The sequence below is a fragment of the Tursiops truncatus genome, chromosome 2 (assembly GCF_011762595.2).
Source record: "Tursiops truncatus isolate mTurTru1 chromosome 2, mTurTru1.mat.Y, whole genome shotgun sequence".
Lineage (NCBI taxonomy): Eukaryota > Metazoa > Chordata > Mammalia > Artiodactyla > Delphinidae > Tursiops > Tursiops truncatus.
In genome coordinates this window covers 134,473,728-134,491,932 of record NC_047035.1, presented here as the reverse complement: position 1 = coordinate 134,491,932, position 18,205 = coordinate 134,473,728, and the positions used below count along the sequence as shown (strand labels likewise).

Sequence of the window (18,205 nt, the reverse complement as noted above, 5' to 3'; positions counted from 1 at the left end):
CAGCCACAATTGAGCCCTCTTTAGCCAAAAACTTAAAATACTTAGATTTTCTCATTTTGAGTATTCCAGAGAGCTCATAACTAAAATAAACATCATTTCCTAGATTCATGATGCAGTTAATTTCCCACCATCTAAAATATTTCAAATTTCTCTTTATTTTAACCATCTTGTTAACAATACCCTCAGTAACTACAAAAAGTCTTTGGGGATGATATGATCTAGGCAAAATATAATTGTTGATCTGTACTAATCAGGTAGAAAGCTGGACTGAATTAATTGAAGTTAAAGGATTTTCCAATGACTTACTGCTATCACATATAATAGGACTGCTAACCATTAGTATTGGGGCTATTTTGAAAATATGAATATTATACTAAACATTAATGTTATATGTAAATGAGCCTTAAAATATTTGAAAATATTTTATTACTTTAAACACTTCCTTTAGTTTATTTTACTTTGTTATTTCATAATTTTTTACTGCTAGTATAAAATTTTTATTTTAGTCCATCCATCAAGTAGATAAGTTAAATAGTTGAAAGATATTTAATAGCCCAATATTAATGTGTTCTTTACCTTCCTTTCTGTTCTGTTCCCATTAGCAAGGCCTTAAGTTATTCATCCATTCATGGTAAACAAGCACGAAGTGCCTCTATTTAATATAGTTTGTCTCTGCTATGAACTGGTACTAGAATTATAAATACTTCCTGTTGCCTGCCCTCCAGAGGACTAGACAGACATGCATATAGACAGAATGCCACCGGGTAAGTGCTATAATTAGCATAAACACCCAGCGTCTCTAGGTGCAGAGGAGGAGATGGGTGCCCAAACTCTGCCTTGTGGGGTATACTAGGAAGGCCTCTGGGGAGAAATGGCTGTGCCCAGTGCTGCTCATGGCTCAGGACAGATCATCCCAGGCAGGAAGATACCTTCTGAAAGCTTAGCCATTTACAGTGAAGGTAGGGAAGAGACTACGTAGTTCATCTTTGACTATCTAGTTGATCTTTGTACACTCAACATCTCTTCAAAGGGCCTGATGTACAGCAAGGGCTCAGTGTTTGCTGGGCTGAACCAAAAACATTGCATCCTTTTAAAAAACAAAACATAAAATGCTACAAATAAGCCAAACACTAAGTTTGTCTTGCTTATCACCTCCTTCACTTAACTAAAGATTGGTTGAGCATTTGGGTAGGATACTACAGTAGATACCGAGCATATGAAGACAAGACAATTTCTGCTCTCTTGGAGTTCATAGTTTTTCAAGGGAGAAAGAGACACATAAAGCAGTAATTCAGCCACAATAATTTTGCCGGAAAAGCAAGGTTCAGGTACTGTAGGAATTAGAGGAAGCACTGGACACAAGACTGAGCAAAAGTCAGGGGAGGGAGGCTTCCCACAGGGTCATCTCAAACACAGGCCACTGGAAGGAGCCAGAGGAACAAGAACTCCCTCTGAAAGAGATGGTGGTTGCAGTGAGTGGACAGGGGTGTGGGAGGAGGTGAAAGAGGCTACAAACTAAATGAATCCAAAAATCATTCAGGAAACAGCTGCCAGATCAGAGGGGTTTTAAACACTGGATGTAATGAAGCTTAAAAAAAGAAAATATATATATATATATATAATATTAGCAAACCTCAAAGAAATAGCAATCTTGTATTTCTATCTTTGTGAGCACCCCAAACTGCAGTTCCTTGGCCTTCTTTACACTGGGATTCATTCCAAAGGAGAATTACCACAAACTTTAATTACAGAAGGACACAAGAGTTACATTTGTGCTGCCTAATTTACTGGAGTGTTCTAGGTAGGGAAATAATAGGCAAGTTTATAAGGCACAGTCATGGCAAAGTAGTACCCTGAGTGCCTTTAAGATAAGAACTAACATAAATCATGATATTGTTGCCATCAGGCTAAAAACAGAAGACTTACCAGAAAGAAAAAAAAAAATCCCAAACCCAAATCACTGGATAGGGCTGTTCGGTTCTGTTGGCTTTTTAATATTTCCCCAAAGTAACTTGTATGGTTCTCACAGTGGCTTCCATTTTCTGGGCAACTAACACCATCACAAAGCACTAGCACACACACACAGGTGTGTGTGTGTGTGTATGTGCGTGTGCGTGAGAGAGAGCGTGCACAAATGTGCCCACATACACAAGTCAATATTATTTAGCATCCACTATTTCTTCAACGTAACATGTTACTCACTAACAGAGTATCTGCCACCACAAAGGGTAGTGAAGTAGGAGAAAACGCTGACACGGGAGTAAGGTCAGAATCACTTAATAGCTAAGTATAGTTGGTTGTTTTATAGACCTGATAAATAACCACTTGAAACTCATTTTGTTTGTCAGCAAAATGGGTTTATTCATTACAATATTTATTGATCATCAAACGTGTGTCAAACACTGTTAAGAATTAGGGAATAAACATGAAAGAGACAAGGCTTCTGGCCTCATAGAGCTTATGTTTTAGCAGGTAAGACAACCAAATTATAAAAAATAACATCAGGGGGAAGTTCTATTAAAAAGAATAAGACAGCGTGAGGGATTAAGGTGTGTCTGAAGTGGGCGTGAGAGGCTGCTTCAGGTAGGCTGGTGAGGAAAGGCTACTACGGGCTAATTCACATTTGAGCAGAAACCTGAATGAAGAAGCAAGTTACAAGTGTTCGAGGCCAAGAGAACAGCAACTGGAAGACAAGTATAAACTTGGCATGTATACAGAACAAAGGTCAGCCTGGAAGAGCAAGTGAATAACACTGGATAGGAGATGAGGATGGAGTTTGGATTTTTTCCCAAGTGTGATGCTAAGCCACTGGAAGGTTCTGAAAAGAGTGACATAATCTGATTCACGTTTTAAAAGAATCACTGTCGTTCCCTCTCCTTGGAAAGACTTCATCCTTTGTCTGCCTAGTCCACACCTACACACTTTGAACAACCATGGCCCGTTTGTGGAGTAACACGCTATGGCTTGAGCACAGAGAACAATAAGCTGGAAACGGGTTCACAAAGAAATGCCAAGGATTCCGGTCTTTATACTAGTGCAAGGGGAGCCATGGAAGGCTTAACAACATTACTTCCCCCGTGTACTTTCTACACATTGTTGAAAGATCAAATAAGAAAATCATAAACTTTTATATAACATTAATGATTATTCTTCAAATGTCCCCTTATCAGTGAGGTCTTCCCTGACCATCCTAAATGAAATATGGAACTCCCCGGCCCCAACTCTCCTTAGCTTGCCCTGTGTTTTTTCCCCATAGCAATTTTTACTCTCTGACGCATATATTTACGTTTATGTGTGTACATGAGTTTATATATACACACTCAGTGTATATTTTACATACATAAAATTCTAAGAGTATATATTTATTTACATATTGCCCTGATTCCCTCTTCTCCTCCCAACTATCATGTAAGCTTCACGAAGTCAGGGAGCACATTTGCTTTACTCAATGCAATGGCCTAAAAGTATAGCTGGTTGTTTTAAGTGCTCAATAAATGTTGGATGAATGAATGAATGAATTCCTAACTGGACTTTCTTCCTGTGAACAATCTGCGTCTCTCTCCTCAACCCATTTAAACACTTAAGATGACGAGATGAGAAATTAAAAGACTGTAAATCTAACGCTCTGGCTATGCCAAATTTTTAGCTCAGTGGTCCTTAAACAGTCACGTAAAATATAACTAAGACTCAAAGGGGCCAGTGATGAGAAGAGAACAAAACAGCATGGTCCCTGTTTTTTTACCCTAGGGACTCTACCCATCTCTCTCTTAAGTGGAAAAATATTCAGATACTCTTCCACTCCCCTCAGAAGAAAGGCCACTCTCCAGACTGGCCAGCAAAGCCCTTTTCATAACACTTTCCTTGAAAGATGTCTCAAAGCACCTCAAGTAACATGAACAAAGTCAACTGTGAAATTTATTAATTTGGGGCATAAACTAAATTCATTCCATATAAGCAGATTTTGGTTGATTTTAATGTTAGAAAACAAGTAACCATTTTATTTGACATTTGAAGTTAGTTTTTATTTCAACCAGGCTAATCTTTTGCCAGATATAGATATGGGTCAGTAAAATCCCTATAACCTGCGTTCACTTTTAATCAAATATGTCTATATTCCAGCCAAAAAGCATTCCCCTTCTCAATGCAAAACCATTATTTTAAATACTACTACTAATTATGATCAAAGTTCATACTGTCTTCCAGCCTCATAATTTTTCAACACTAAAATATACACAAATACTTAAAGATTTCCAAGCACCACCTATTTGGTCCATTAAAATAAAACCAGCAGATGGCGCTCAATGAGTCTATAGAGTGCTCTGTATGGAATGGTTTTAGGAACTATTCTCTGTAACAGGGAAGAATCTTGAAACTTCAGCTGGAAAAGGAATCAAAATTACAAAAAGTTTGGAAATCATTTAATGTATGGTCCCCTTAATGGAAAGTGTTGCTTAAAAATAAAGAGTTTTTTAGAATTCTAAGAGTATGAGCTTTTTGTTTCAATGTACAACCCTGCCTCTCAATCTATTCTTGTTAATAAGCAAAGCTAAATCGGTTGAAGGGAGTTAGCTGGTGGCTTTAAAAAGCAGCCTCACCCTCTCACAAATGTTACACAGCTCTCTGGAACTGCTAGAGTAATTAGGTCAACACTTCAAGAGACAGTCCCCCTCTGCTAACAGGACCAGATATTTGGTTAAAATGCAGAGACCATAAGGATTTTTATTAATTCTTGACAGAATAGTCCTCTCTTCCTTCTCTGCCCTCCTGGAGAGCAGATGATTCAAGTGGGGACATTCTATAATTAAAATCTATCAGCTTGACTTCTGTTCCACCCATCTCCCATACTTATCCACCTAGCTTCCTTGGATATTCCCTGGTCACTTCTTTTGGTTTTCCTCTCAAGTCATCTATGAAATTGGGTCTCCAGGCTTCCAGGCTAGCCCTTCACACAGTAGGGGGCCACAGAAGAGTCTCCTAAATACAATCTGATCAAGTTACTCCCCTGAAACTCACGGACGGTCAACAGGATAACATCCTAACTCAGGAGTGCGTCCCTCCCACCAGCGGCAGACAAGGCCCCCACAGCCTGGCCCTTGCTAACCTCCCCAGCCTCCCCTCCCTCCCGGAGCCTCTCCCCACACACTCACCACAATCATAGCAAACCAGGAGGATGCCAAGAGGCTGAAGCCTCACTCTCACTACATGTCTCACTCACTACCTGGCCATGCGGCTCCCTTTACCTGTCACATCCTCCTCTCGCCTGACTGGTGACTGGCCCAAGAGAGGACAGCATGAAACAAGCCCTGCCTTGCTTTCCTGAGGAGACACCTGGGCTCCTTCCTCAGGGGAAAGGCCTCCTTACCTTATCTAACACACTATGCCTCACTCACTGCACGTAGGTCAAGGTCTCTCCAATCCCTCCCCTGTCTGTGTAATGGGCATGTGTCCGGGCAATGCCTCAGGAGGGGAACCCAACTCGTCAAGTTGAACCACACCTGCTCAGATCTCATTCCTGGCCCAGGATACAACAAACCGTGAGACCACGAAAAGAGATATTCAAAGCTGGCCAGTGGGGACACTGTCAACTACACCAAGATTAGGAGGGAAGATGCAAATACAGAACAGGAGGCATCGCTTTGGGAGGCAAGGTCACTGGCCTTGAAGTCGCATGACTCAGAACACCAGCTTCAGTTGTCACCAGCTGTGTGACTCTTCTAGGAGCCACCTCGAGTCCTTCTGGGGAACCGCTAGATTGTAAACTCCACAAAGGTAGAAGCTGTGTTAGGATATCCATATATTTGAAGTGCCTGAAATAATTTAATAACGGCTCTTTCATCAAGTGCTCACTGTAAACCAGCACCACTTCAACTGCCTTACACAGATTAGGGTTACTATTTAATCCCCTTAAGTACTAGTATTTTAACAAGTATCTAGCAGACACAGAATAAATGTCCCCACTCATTCACAAGTAAATAAAAATATCCCCCATTTCAGAATCTCCATGTTTTTACTTTCTTTTATACTCTCTTCTCGTAAAATATATTATTTCTCAAACAAAGCAAAATAAAGTAATAAATTTACTATTTTGGGGTTTTATTTAATTATGGGTGAAGGACTGTAACTGGATGGCAAAATTGGCCATATGACACCTTCTGAAAAGCAGCCATAAAGGAAGGGAGAAAGAGTTAAAAACTTGATTAGTTTTAAAGGTAAATTATAAAGCTTTCTTAAAGCTGGTTAAGCTTCCTAACTGATAATAAATAGTTATATGGGCATTAAGCGATCCACAAGACTTGAAAACCGTAAAGTAGTAAGAAGAAATATTCTACCATTTCAGATGATAGCAACATTTTTCTTATCCAGCCTTACTGGTAAAACCATTGCATATAAATATCCAGAATTTGTTCTTTTGGTTTTTTTTTTAAGTTTTCCTTTTAAAGTGTCAAAATTTTAAAAAGAAATAAATTAGCTTTATGAAAATCTAACTAAGGTGCATTACACATTTCCCGGCCTTCTTAAATGCGGACAGGGAAGGGCAGGAGTGGTAACTGAGCAACGCCCATGTGCTAGGAGCTCTATATGTGGGGACAACAGTATTTAACGGTTGAAGAGTAAATGATGTATGTGAAGCATTTCTCAAAGAACCTGGTACTTAGTAAGTATTCAATAAGTGCTAGATATTGTTGTCATTTTAAAAATCACATTGAACCCTCACAAAAACCCTGTAATACAGGTATTACCCTGCTGAATTTTACAGATGAAGACTCTAAGGCTCCTACAGCTGGTTAGTACTACAGCAGGAATTTAAAACCATATCTACTTGACACCTACAAAGGAGTCACTTTTCTCTACACAGGTTCTCCAAGTGTTGTCCGAGAACCAAAAGTATCACCCGGAAGCTTATTAGAAATGCAAATTCTCAGCTCTGCCCCAAGCGGAGGAAATCAGAAGCTCTGGAGCTGTGGCCCAGCAATCTGTGTGAACAAGTCCTCCAGGTGATTCCCATGCAGGTTCAAGTTTGAGAACCAGTAGCCCGCACTGCACTGTACCCCACTGGAATGGTTATCACAGAAGGTCTAGTGTCTGTCCCCAAACAGTTTCCCTTCTTTGCAAATAATTCCACTTTTCACTGTCTCCTTCTGCCTTCAATAATCCCATCAATACCTTTATTTTACAAATCCTCAGCAACAGCCCACTTCTTCCCACACCATGGAGGGTAAGAGCCGACACACAGCAGCAGTACACTGACATCGGGAGCCCGGCTTCTGAAGTAAGAAAGGTTAGTGTGAACTCCGACTCTATCCTTTACTAGATGCACGACCTCAGCAACTGGCTGAAGCTCTCTTGCCCTATTTCCTCACCTTTTAACATACAGAAGACAAAAGTTATCTCATGAGGTTGTTAGCGTGATTAAATGAGGAAATGAAAGGACACGTAGCATAGTGGGCAAGTACCAGAAGGTATTCAATAAATGGAGACTCCACAGACATGGAAAACAAACTTGTGGTTACCAAAGGGGAAGGGGGTGGGAGGTAGGGGCGCAGAAAAAACAGGAATTTGGGATTAACAGGCACACACTACTATACATAAAATAGATAAACAACAAGGACCTACTGTATAGCCCAGGGAACTATGTTCAATAACTTGTAATAACCTATAATGGAAAAGAATCCGAAAAAGAATATACATTGTATGTATATGTGTGTATATATATGTATGTGTATATGTATGTATGTATACGTATAACTAAATCATTTTGATGTACACCTGAAACACTGTAAATCAACTATACTTCAATTAAAAATTAATTTTTTAAAAATGGAGGCTCTTAGGATTATTTTAATACAATATGCATTTCTGCTGCCTTCTACTGCATATACATACATTACAGCAAATGAAAAATCAAGACCACAACCCCATAATCAACAGGAAGACTGGAGTTGGAATCTCAGCACACCACTTCTTAAAATGCCCACTTTTGTCTCATAATAAAGAAGACTCACTTCTAATTCTGAGACCTAGTAAGATATGGACAACCTATAATCATACCCATACATGTGGTAAGGATAAAAGAACCAATTGTATGGAGATCTGGAAAATGAGGATTTGTGGAGAAGAGACACTGGCTATGAGAAACACCCACAGTAGTAGCTCCTTCATATTATGCTGCCTGGGATCCCTTAACCACACAAGATAGGATGAACCAGACAATGTTGGCAAAACCTAATAAGCTTTAATCAAAGTAGAATTTAAGAATGCAGGAAGTGACCAAAGAGGAATTCATAGTCATGAGGCCTTTTAACTAGTTCAAGAAGATGACAGGAATGGCAGAAAATAAGTCCACAATCAGATTGGTGGATCCCATGGACCAAAAAAGGAATGTACCACTGCCTGAGTAGTAAGATAAAACTCACATTTCCTTCTGTGGACATAACAAAGAGAGACAGCTGAAAATTCCATCCTAGCTGCCACATGCTCTGTATATCACACGGGGTCGGCAGTTAATCCAAACACAGAGCTTTGTGAAGGGCTCCAAGGATGCACAAGGGCCAATAGCTCTTTTTTGGTTTAAAAAAGAACAAACAAGCAAACAAATCTCTGAGAGTACATATGATGTTCTCTATACTTAAAGATAAGGACCCACATAAAAGGAAACAATCAGAATCTCTGGAGGAGAAATGTGTAGGAATGAGAAAAAGTACTAAAGATGCACATCACCAGTTCATTAATCAATCAATAAATTAGTGTACCTCTCAGAAGAATCTAATTTCTACATCCCTGCTGATACAAATATATTCCTAATGTTCTATCTGTATGGAGCTATTTTCGGATTTCTGAATTACAGATTCACTGGGGTGACTCTGTGAAACTACCTAACAATTTCATCTCAGATGGCACAGTAAATTCCAAAGAGGGCAATAAAGACCTTTGGTCTTATAATGAACTTACTAAAACTTTATTTTTATTTTTTTTTACTGAAGTATAGTTGACGTACAATATTCTACAAGTGACATGTGTACAATATAGTGATTCACAATTTTTAAAGGCTATACTCCATTTGTAGTTATAATAAAATGTTGGCTATATTCCCTGTGTTGTACAATATATCCTTGTAGCTTATTTTGTACTTAATAGCTGTACTAAAACTTCAAAATATAAATCTTACTGTCTCAGTTTCCCCATCTGTAAAGTAACAAAACAATTCCTCCTAATTCACAGGTTTGTCAAACCAATAAAGTGAGATTAGTACAGAAAGAAGCAAACACAGGGAGTTCCAAGTAAAGAGCCCATACACAACACAGAAGTATTAAACTATTTGGGTTGAAATTCAGTTTTTCATCAAGTATCATTCCCAAGTTTTCCTAGAGGCCCCATCTCAGGGGTCAAAGTGACCCTTTGTCACTGGTTCCAGGTCACAAAGTCCCCTATGTTGTTTGATCTCTTGAGTGGCTTCCCTTTCAGGGTCATAAGTTTTACCTCCCCCCCAAAAAAAATCTCATCTTTGACTAAACAGACATTTATAACCATCCATGCATGCAGCAAAGCTCTTTCCCAAACAGCTGTAATTCTATTATATTTAATCAAAAACAATGAGAACCTATTATGTGCAAGGTACTGTGATAGAAGCTGAAGTTAAAGTGAGAGCAATAAAAACAATAACTCAAATATAAAGTCTCTGTACTCAAGATAGACATAGTAAATGAAAAAAGGCATGTAAGCAAAAGTGCAATCATTTAAAGTGCTTGAGGTGTTATAGTAAAGTCTGTACAGAGTAGCTGGGGCCTGGAGAGAGGAGTGATAGATTCCACAGGAGGCTGAAAGTTCAGGAAGGGCTCCATAGAGCCAAATGACAGGAACTGCATACTGAAAGATGAGCAGTTTTCTTTGTGTGTGTGTTGGGGGTAGTGGAGAGGGTTGACTGTATTTCAGAGAGAGGGAGAAATGCAAAAACTGTTTTACCTAGCTGAAGGCTAGCACACACAGAGCTGTTAACTGGTTTCCCTGCAGTACCACTGACTCAGCATAGGGTCCATAGCTAAACCCCCGAAGGCTGACTTCAAATTTTTTAAAATTCACTGATGCCGTCCAAAAATCCATTACAGAAGCCTGTTTACAACACCATTCCAAAACCCAGGTGCTCTTATGAGTTCCATTTGCATCATGAACTGCTCTGCTAACTAACTATAAAGCAGATCTGGCTTTAATTATTCACAACCACACAAAGAAGAAATGAGGAATCTTAAATGACATAAAAATACTGTGAAAAATAATGCAAAGTATTAACTCCCTTAATTGAAAATCACTACCACCTCCTGCTAAGAAATAAGCAGCCCTGTGTTCAATATTGCACACCTTGACGTTAGTTTGAGTCAATAATCTAGTAATAATTTACTCAGGAATCCACCATAGATCCATCCATTTGAAACAATGTCCTACTTAATGCATATCATTTCCCATATATCTCCAGTCAACCACTGCTGATGGGTTAACAGTCAGCCATGTTGGAAGATCTAAATCTACCCAAGAGGCTCCAATTTAATTCACGGGAAAGGGGCTTTTAAAACTACCCTTTTTGTTCACTTGGTTCATGCTTAAGCACTGGGGTGCATCAGAGTCATCTGGAGCGCTTATTTAAAAATAGCTTGTAGGGCTCCACCCCAAGCATTCTGATTCAGTAGATCTGGGTTGGGCGTGAAAATCTGCATTTTTAACAAGTTTCTAATGATGTTCACACTGGTGGTTAGGGACCACACTTTGAAAACCAGTGCTCAAGAACAATTCAGCTGAAAGTCAGTCCGGGTAACTCCTCACACCAATGATTACTGTGAGCAAACAATGTTTATAGGATCTCTATCTTACATTTGAAAAAGCGATGGCAAGTGGAATTCAGTGCTAAAGCCAACCTCTAAATGTAGAATGTGATATAAGCATCAGGTTTCAAGCTCCCAGGTCAAGAGAGGGTGGTAGCAATTTGAGGGACTGGTAGTGAAACCATCCTTACTTAGAGAGACTAGACAGAAAGGGCAAGAGTTCTGAGTTCAAACCTCTGTTTCGGGCTTCCCTGGTGGCGCAGTGGTTGAGAGTCCGCCTGCTGATGCAGGGGACACAGGTTTGCGCCCCGGTCCGGGAAGATCCCACATGCCGCACAGCAGCTGGGCCCGTGAGCCATGGCCGCTGAGCCTGCGTGTCTGGAGCCTGTGCTCTGCAACGGGAGAGGCCACAACAGTGAGAGCCCGCGTACCGCAAAAAGAAACAAAGAAACAAACAAAAAAACCCTCTGTTTCACCTCTTACTAGCTATTGTCCTTCATCTATAATATGGGCCTCACAAGGCTGAGGAGAAAATGTACATAAGTCACCCTACGTGGAAGGTGCTCAGTAAATGTTGTTCCCCTCCTCTTTCTAAGCAAACAAGGGAAAGAGCTGTCAACACAAGTGCATGTGCAGAGATGCAAGAGGAAGCCACCCGATACATTTATACGCTTTTGTACTGTCAAAATAAAGGAGATGGGTCTCTTTTAAAAACTACCTATATATTTAAAGTTTCTATCCATCATTTGTGAAATATGCTTATACCATTTAATCCTCACTACCAACACCACCACCACCACACCCCAGCCCCTCCGCCACAGGCTGTTGTAAAGACACAACTGTTCTCCCTCAGATTGCCGAGGCAGCTCCTCCCTCGCCCATTGGTGCTACACCATTCTCCCTCTGCCTCTCACGGTAAAATCCTCGGTGTTCATATCTGTGGCTCTTTGATGCTTTCAGTCATTCTACCAAACAAAATCCATTTGTTCTTCGGAACAGCTTATCATCCTCACATCCATTCAGCACACTGTAACGGTGAACAGGCTACTCACCTGAGAGTCCCTCACTGCTCTTCCTCGCTCTCCACACCTCTCCATCAATGTTCTTTGGGTACTACTTTCATCATGTTACTATCTGCCTAATCAGAAGACCTCCAGTTGCTCTCTATCATGCTTGTAAAATGCTATATTCCATCAGTGCTGGCCAAGAAAATTTTCTGCAATGATGGAAATATTCTATATCCGCACTGTCCAAAATGGTGGCCGCCAGCCACATGTGGCAACTGAGCACTCTACAATGGAAGAACTGAATTTTTAATTTTATTTCGTTTAAATTAATTTAAATGGCTACATGGGCTAGTGACTACTATACTGAACAGAGTAGATCTATACAATCTCATCTCCACATATTCTCCCATGTGAACTGTCCTCTCCAGTCAAGCCAGATCCCTCACCACCACTGATAACACCATGTCCATACCTTACTTCTAAGACTGTGCTCCCTTCTCTCGCTCTGCTCTTCCCTTTCTCCACAGCCAAATCTGTCCAGGCTAACAGAGCCCCCCATCTTTCCTGAAGGCTTCCCTATCATTTCTGCCAACATCTCATTCCTCTCCCTGCTATGAACTGTCACTGTGTAACCATCTGTATAACTCATCCAAGCACCTGAACAAGTACTGCTTGTGCTGTCATTTAACTCTTCAAGCATCTGAGCCCCGGTGAAAGAATCTATTCCTCTAAGACCAGGTCCTCCATTCACTAATAGGTGCTTCACAAACACTTGGTGAATGAGCTAAGGGTACAGAGCACTACATTTTGGTCTTCTTTGGACAGCAAGACTTCTCTTCACTAGAACCGAATGGAAAATTTAACTCCAGCCCCCCTGCCCCATATCCAGATGCTTGGGAAACACCAAGTTATTGTAAAGGCATCATGTACACAGACCCTGAAAAGGCTTTGACCTCTATGTATCTTCATCTGCTCTGAAAATGCCAAGGAAAAATAAGAAAATGCTACCTGCAAATGCAAAATCTGTTAACTTCAAAGCACGTTTCTGGAGATGGATTAAAAAGTCCCAACAGAAGGAAACTGAAGCTCTTGCTCTGTAAAACCATCAAAAGCTAAATTAAGGAACACTTGACTTCCTTATTTCTTCTGGCACTAGTGACGAAGTTGTCATTATTTAAACACAGTCCTCAGATCTGGATGGAAAGAACCTGCAGGCTACAAAATGTTGGAGCTGACCCATCAGACCTATTGTTAAGGCTAAGGCAGGTAATTCATTTAAGAGATCAGAAGGCTGATAAAGCTCTCTTTGTAAGAGAAAAATGTGACAAAGTAACAGCCAAGCAAGAGGCATAGCCAGATTAGTTCAACTCCTGCTATGGAAACACATTTCCCAGGAAGAGATAAAATGTTGCTATTACCAAATAGGTCCTCTTCCCTGAAAGGAGGCAACTGAGAAGATTAAAGCTGGGGTAATTTAAATTCTGCAGCCCTTCACAGCTTTGATTATTTATGCAAACTATACTTATGCAAGAATAAACTGTTTTAATTGCTCATTTTAAACCTGCTTCTTTCTGAGCACATCTCCACTTGCACTCTCATCTTCTGGTACTGTTTGGGCTCTGAGGCCACTTCTGATTAGCACACACACAGCATATTAATCCACTGCACAAAGTCCTCTTCACTGAGGCTGGACACAGAAGTCCAGAGTCAACAAGAATCCAATGTGATGACAGGATATCACTCTAAGTTTTTCTCAAGGTCTAAATGTGAGTCAAATGGAAAGGCTCTTCTGATTTCCCTTTTTTAAACGGGCTTGGGAATCATTCACAGGATTTGAACCCTAGGTCCACCATAGCTGCAACCTCAGACAAGTCAGTTACCCCTTGGATCCCTCACTTCACGGGCTCTAAAGTGGAAATACTGACCAAATCTTTTGTCTCTTGTGAAGATTAATGAGGGAATGTGTATAAGTGCCCACCAGGGTACCCTGCCAAGAAGTTGTTCTCAAGTTGTTCTCAACCAATACCAGCACCCTAACCCACCTTTCCCTTCCTTGAGAAAACAGAGAGCAACATCATCTTAAGGGACGGACCCTATTCTAATAGAAATAGTTATAATCACTGGATATTGGTTTGTTTTGTTGATTTTAAATGAAGAAAGGAATCCAGTGCCAAAGATCTACCTTCAAAGATGATGTTCTTCTACTGTCAGGATGTTCCAGGCAAACACTCAGTGCTAAGGAAAAAGAGAAATGCGGAAGGACATAATAAACCAGATCTGTTGGGGTTCTGGAAATTTGTTTTGTAATTAGAATGGCTCTTCCCCTTGAAAATCTAATAAATGTGGGTTTCATCTCAATCATATGGCAGGTAATAAGTATCCCATACATAACCTTGCTGCACGCTTAGAACAGAATTTATACCTCACATCTATCTCTCTGCTTCTAAAAAAGTATTTAGTTTGTGGGCTTCCCTGGTGGCGCAGTGCTGATGAGTCCGCCTGCTGATGCAGGGGACATGGGTTCGTGCCCCGGTCCAGGAAGATCCCACGTGCCGCAGAGCGGCTGGGCCCGTGAGTCATGGCCACTGAGCCTGCGCGTCCGGAGCTTGTGCTCCGCAACGGGAGAGGCCATAACAGTGAGAGGCCTGCGTACCGCAAAAAAAAAAAAAAAAAAAAAAAGTATTTAGTTTGTAAGGTAAAAAAAAAAATGCCTTTTGGTTTTCCTGAGGGAGACCTAGAGATGTGTTCAACAGACCACAAATCTTGGGGACACCAAAAAAAAAAAACCAAGTTTATAACTGAAGGATCTGAGAAATGAACCCCAAGTTTTTCCTCTTTAAATGTGTCCTTATGGTCATTTTAGTTAGTGAATCATCAGCGTCCAATATAAACCTTCTGAGTCAGTGTTAAGAGTCACAACCATCCATTCTGGAGTGTCATTAACCATGAAGTGCTCAATGCCCACTGGAACACTTCGGCAACCAGTAAGGACATTAATCTAATACAGAAAAACATCAAAAACCTGCAGGAGCTGCACTTAACAAGAGAAATGCCTCACTTACTGTTCAAGGGCCTTGACCTTCCCTTCCTTTCACTGGTCCAGGGCTAAAAAGCCACCCACCCTCCTGAAGATAAGTATCTGACCAAGTAATTCACCAGGATGGCTATTACTGACTTCCTACATCCAAAGTTACAACCCACATTTTATTTTTACTCTTTTTTCTTACTGAAGAGGGATTTCAATTAATAACTGTAAACTACTCTCCAACGTGTCTACAGCGCAAAAGACATTCTAATCCTTACCTGTTATACTTTGAAAAAGAGCTCAATGCTATCTTTTCAAATATTTCTCTCTTCTTCGGCGTTCCCACAGCTACCTTTTTTCCTCTGACTTAGCCCACTTACCACCAGACTTACACCACAACTTCTCTGTATGTGTACTCTGAATCCTAAATTCAAGCCACTGCCTCCTGCACACTGGCTGGGCCAATTATTTGCAGATCCTGCTACCTGACCAGATCTATCACAACCCCTGTGAAATTTCAGGCAAATCCCTCAATCTCTCTGTAGCTCAGTTTCTTCACTCTTCCCGCAGAGTGAGCTCAACCACCCCGAAAATACAATGATCCCTATGACTCATCAAATTGTTCTCCAGTCCTGACCTCTCCTACAAAGTGCATCCCCACATGGAGTGCTGACTATGGGACAATCACTTGGGTGCATCATCACAACTTTTTCTCCAGAAAAGTAAAGTGATGAGAGGAGAAAGGAAGTGACTTTCTCTGGAATAATCCGGATCTCCTTATTCTTGACCCCTATCGTCTCCTTGTGCCTTGTAGACCTTCAGGTTTGGCCTGCCCACATTTCTTCTAGCATTAGCCTGAGGCCTGAGATAAGAAGCATCCAAAGACCCTTTCATGCTCCTCCTTCAGAAGTTTAAAAATCTTTCATCCCCTTCAGCTGTTACTCTGGGGGAGGATTTATTTACTGTTGCTAATGTCCAGTTGCTAGGTTGCTAGGTCCCCTAGTGCTTAGTGTGTGGGGCTGGTGGTAGGGCCTATTTTGTTTTATAAATACCAACCTTTGCTTCATGTGCCTGGCTTTTTCTCTTATCACCTGATAGCATTCCCCATCCCCCCTATGCTTTCTGGGAGAAGTCTATGCTTTTTTCTTTCATTGGGGTATGGTTGTTTTACAATGTTGTGTTAGTTTCTACTGTACAGCGAAGTGAAGTAGAGTTCCGTGGAAAAGTCTATGCTTTTATCTTGATAGTGAGAAGGGCTCTAGAGCCAAAGGGTACATGTACTATGTTCATAAAAATTATTAGCAGCCACGTGGTTTGCTGCATGTTGTTTACTGTAAACAAGTGGCTCAGACCATAAGTCCCATAATGGCTAGAAATAATAGTTCAGGACTCAAGAGATATAGGCACCATGTCTAGCATGCCTTTTCAATTCGCTAAATGACTAGGTAGGTTAGTTATTTCACAGAATACATCTCTGGAATAAAATCAGATACTCTAGGCTACACTTTGCAGGGATGCTGTACATATCTCCTTACAATTATAAGGAAGTTACATATGCACAATAGAGACATCGTTATCACATTTATTTCCTTGTTAGCAATACTTTTAATCACAAAGATGACATTACTGACTATTCAGGACTCACACAAGGTAAACTTAATCAATAATGAAACTTGGGAAACAAATGAGCATCTTTATTTTTTTTAATGAGCAACTTTTAAAAGGCAGTTGTTCTGTCAAAAAGAAGCAAAGTGCTACAAAATAACTGGCTAAATGGCCTATACTCTTCCAAAATGTTGGTATCATGAAAGACAAAGAGAAGCAAAGGAACTGTTCCTGATTAAGAGATTAAAGAGACTGTAAATAAATACAGTGTGTAATTCTGGATTAAATCCTGAACTGGGGAGAAGAGGGGAGGAGGATGCTCTAAAGGACATTACTGGGATGATCAGAGAAATTTGGAATATGGACTTACATTACATAAGAATATTACATCAATGTTACAATTCCTGTTTTTGTTAATTGTACTGTGTTTCTGAAAGAGAATGTCCCAGTTCTTAAGAAATCTATGCTGAAATATTTAAGGAGAATAGGGTATGATGCCTGGGAAAAGCAACTTTCAAACAGCTCAAAAAATATATGTAATACAGAAAATGATAAGCAAATCACATTTAGGTCACACCTAAATGTTAATAAAAGATAAGTAGAGGTGAAGTTGCATTCTTCTAACTTTTCTATAAATGTGAACTTATTTCAAATAAAACATGGGAAATGGAAGACTAAACTTGGGTTACTTATTTTAAAAAGGACTTTATATGTGCAAGTCTCTATCACATTAAGTGGGATGAGATTTGTGTGTTTTATATAACAATTATGGACAGGAACTGTGCATGTCAGCTTGGTATACAGAAGAAAGACAATGGGTTTGAGAGTCACAATTTCTGGGTAAAGCCCTAACTTTTGCATATACTAAATGAACCATCTTGAGCTCTTATTTCCTCAAGTATTATGAGGGTAAGAATGAAGCTTCCTCCACCCTCACAAGGTTGCTGTGAGAACCAAATGATATAATGTATTCAAATGTGCGTTTTATTGTTTTTTTACATCTTTATTGGAGTATAATTGCTTTACAACGGTGTGTTAGTTTCTGCTTCATAACAAAGTGAATCAGTTATACATATACATATGTTCCCATATCTCTTCCCTCTTGCGTCTCCCTCCCTCCCACCCTCCCTATCCCACCCCTCCAGGCGGTCACAAAGCACCGAGCTGATCTCCCTGTGCTTTGCGGCTGCTTCCCACTAGCTATCTACCTTACGTTTGGTAGTGTATATATGTCCATGCCTCTCTCTCGCTTTGTCACAGCTTACCCTTCACCCTCCCCATATCCTCAAGTCCATTCTCTAGTAGGTCTGTGTCTTTATTCCTGTCTTACCCCAAGGTTCTTCGTGACATTTTTTTTTCTTAAATTCCATATATATGTGTTAGCATACGGTATTTGTCTTTCTCTTTCTGACTTACTTCACTCTGTGTGACAGACTCCAGGTCTATCCACCTCATTACAAAATGTGCATTTTAAACCAGGAGGTAGTATATGAACATGAACTCTTGTTTTTAAGGAGTTGTCATCCAGAAAGGTTACAGGTGATGCAAATGAGTGTTACACCAGTAGGTGAACCATTCACAGAAAACCAGAAAATGAAAGGACTACAATGAAATCCTATCATACACCGTTCATTTAGGTTCACAAATGGACTTTGAAAATACATTTTTTTCTCCCCAGAAGCAATTCAACCATGAAAGAATATAAAAACTAAGCAGAAATTTTTAATTACACTGCCCTTTAACAAATGAGAGCCAAA

General features: G+C 40.2%; 1 protein-coding gene across 9 annotated transcripts in view; it reads right to left on the bottom strand.

The window, feature by feature from the left end:
- The window catches only part of AKAP13 (A-kinase anchoring protein 13), a 350,062-nt gene that overhangs the window by 227,455 nt on the left and 104,402 nt on the right, over positions 1 to 18,205 (bottom strand). For 5 of the 9 annotated variants that reach the window (XM_073801368.1, XM_073801369.1, XM_073801370.1 and 2 more), the window contains exon 1: positions 11,046 to 11,183. The exons of 1 other annotated variant lie outside the window; for it this stretch is intronic. In XM_073801368.1, coding sequence (XP_073657469.1) covers positions 11,046 to 11,141 — 96 coding nt within the window. In that variant the 5' untranslated portion in view covers positions 11,142 to 11,183. Of the gene's footprint in view, positions 1 to 11,045; positions 11,187 to 18,205 lie in introns of those variants that run through there. 3 more of the 9 variants (XM_073801374.1, XM_073801373.1, XM_073801376.1) reach the window with 3 other exon arrangements.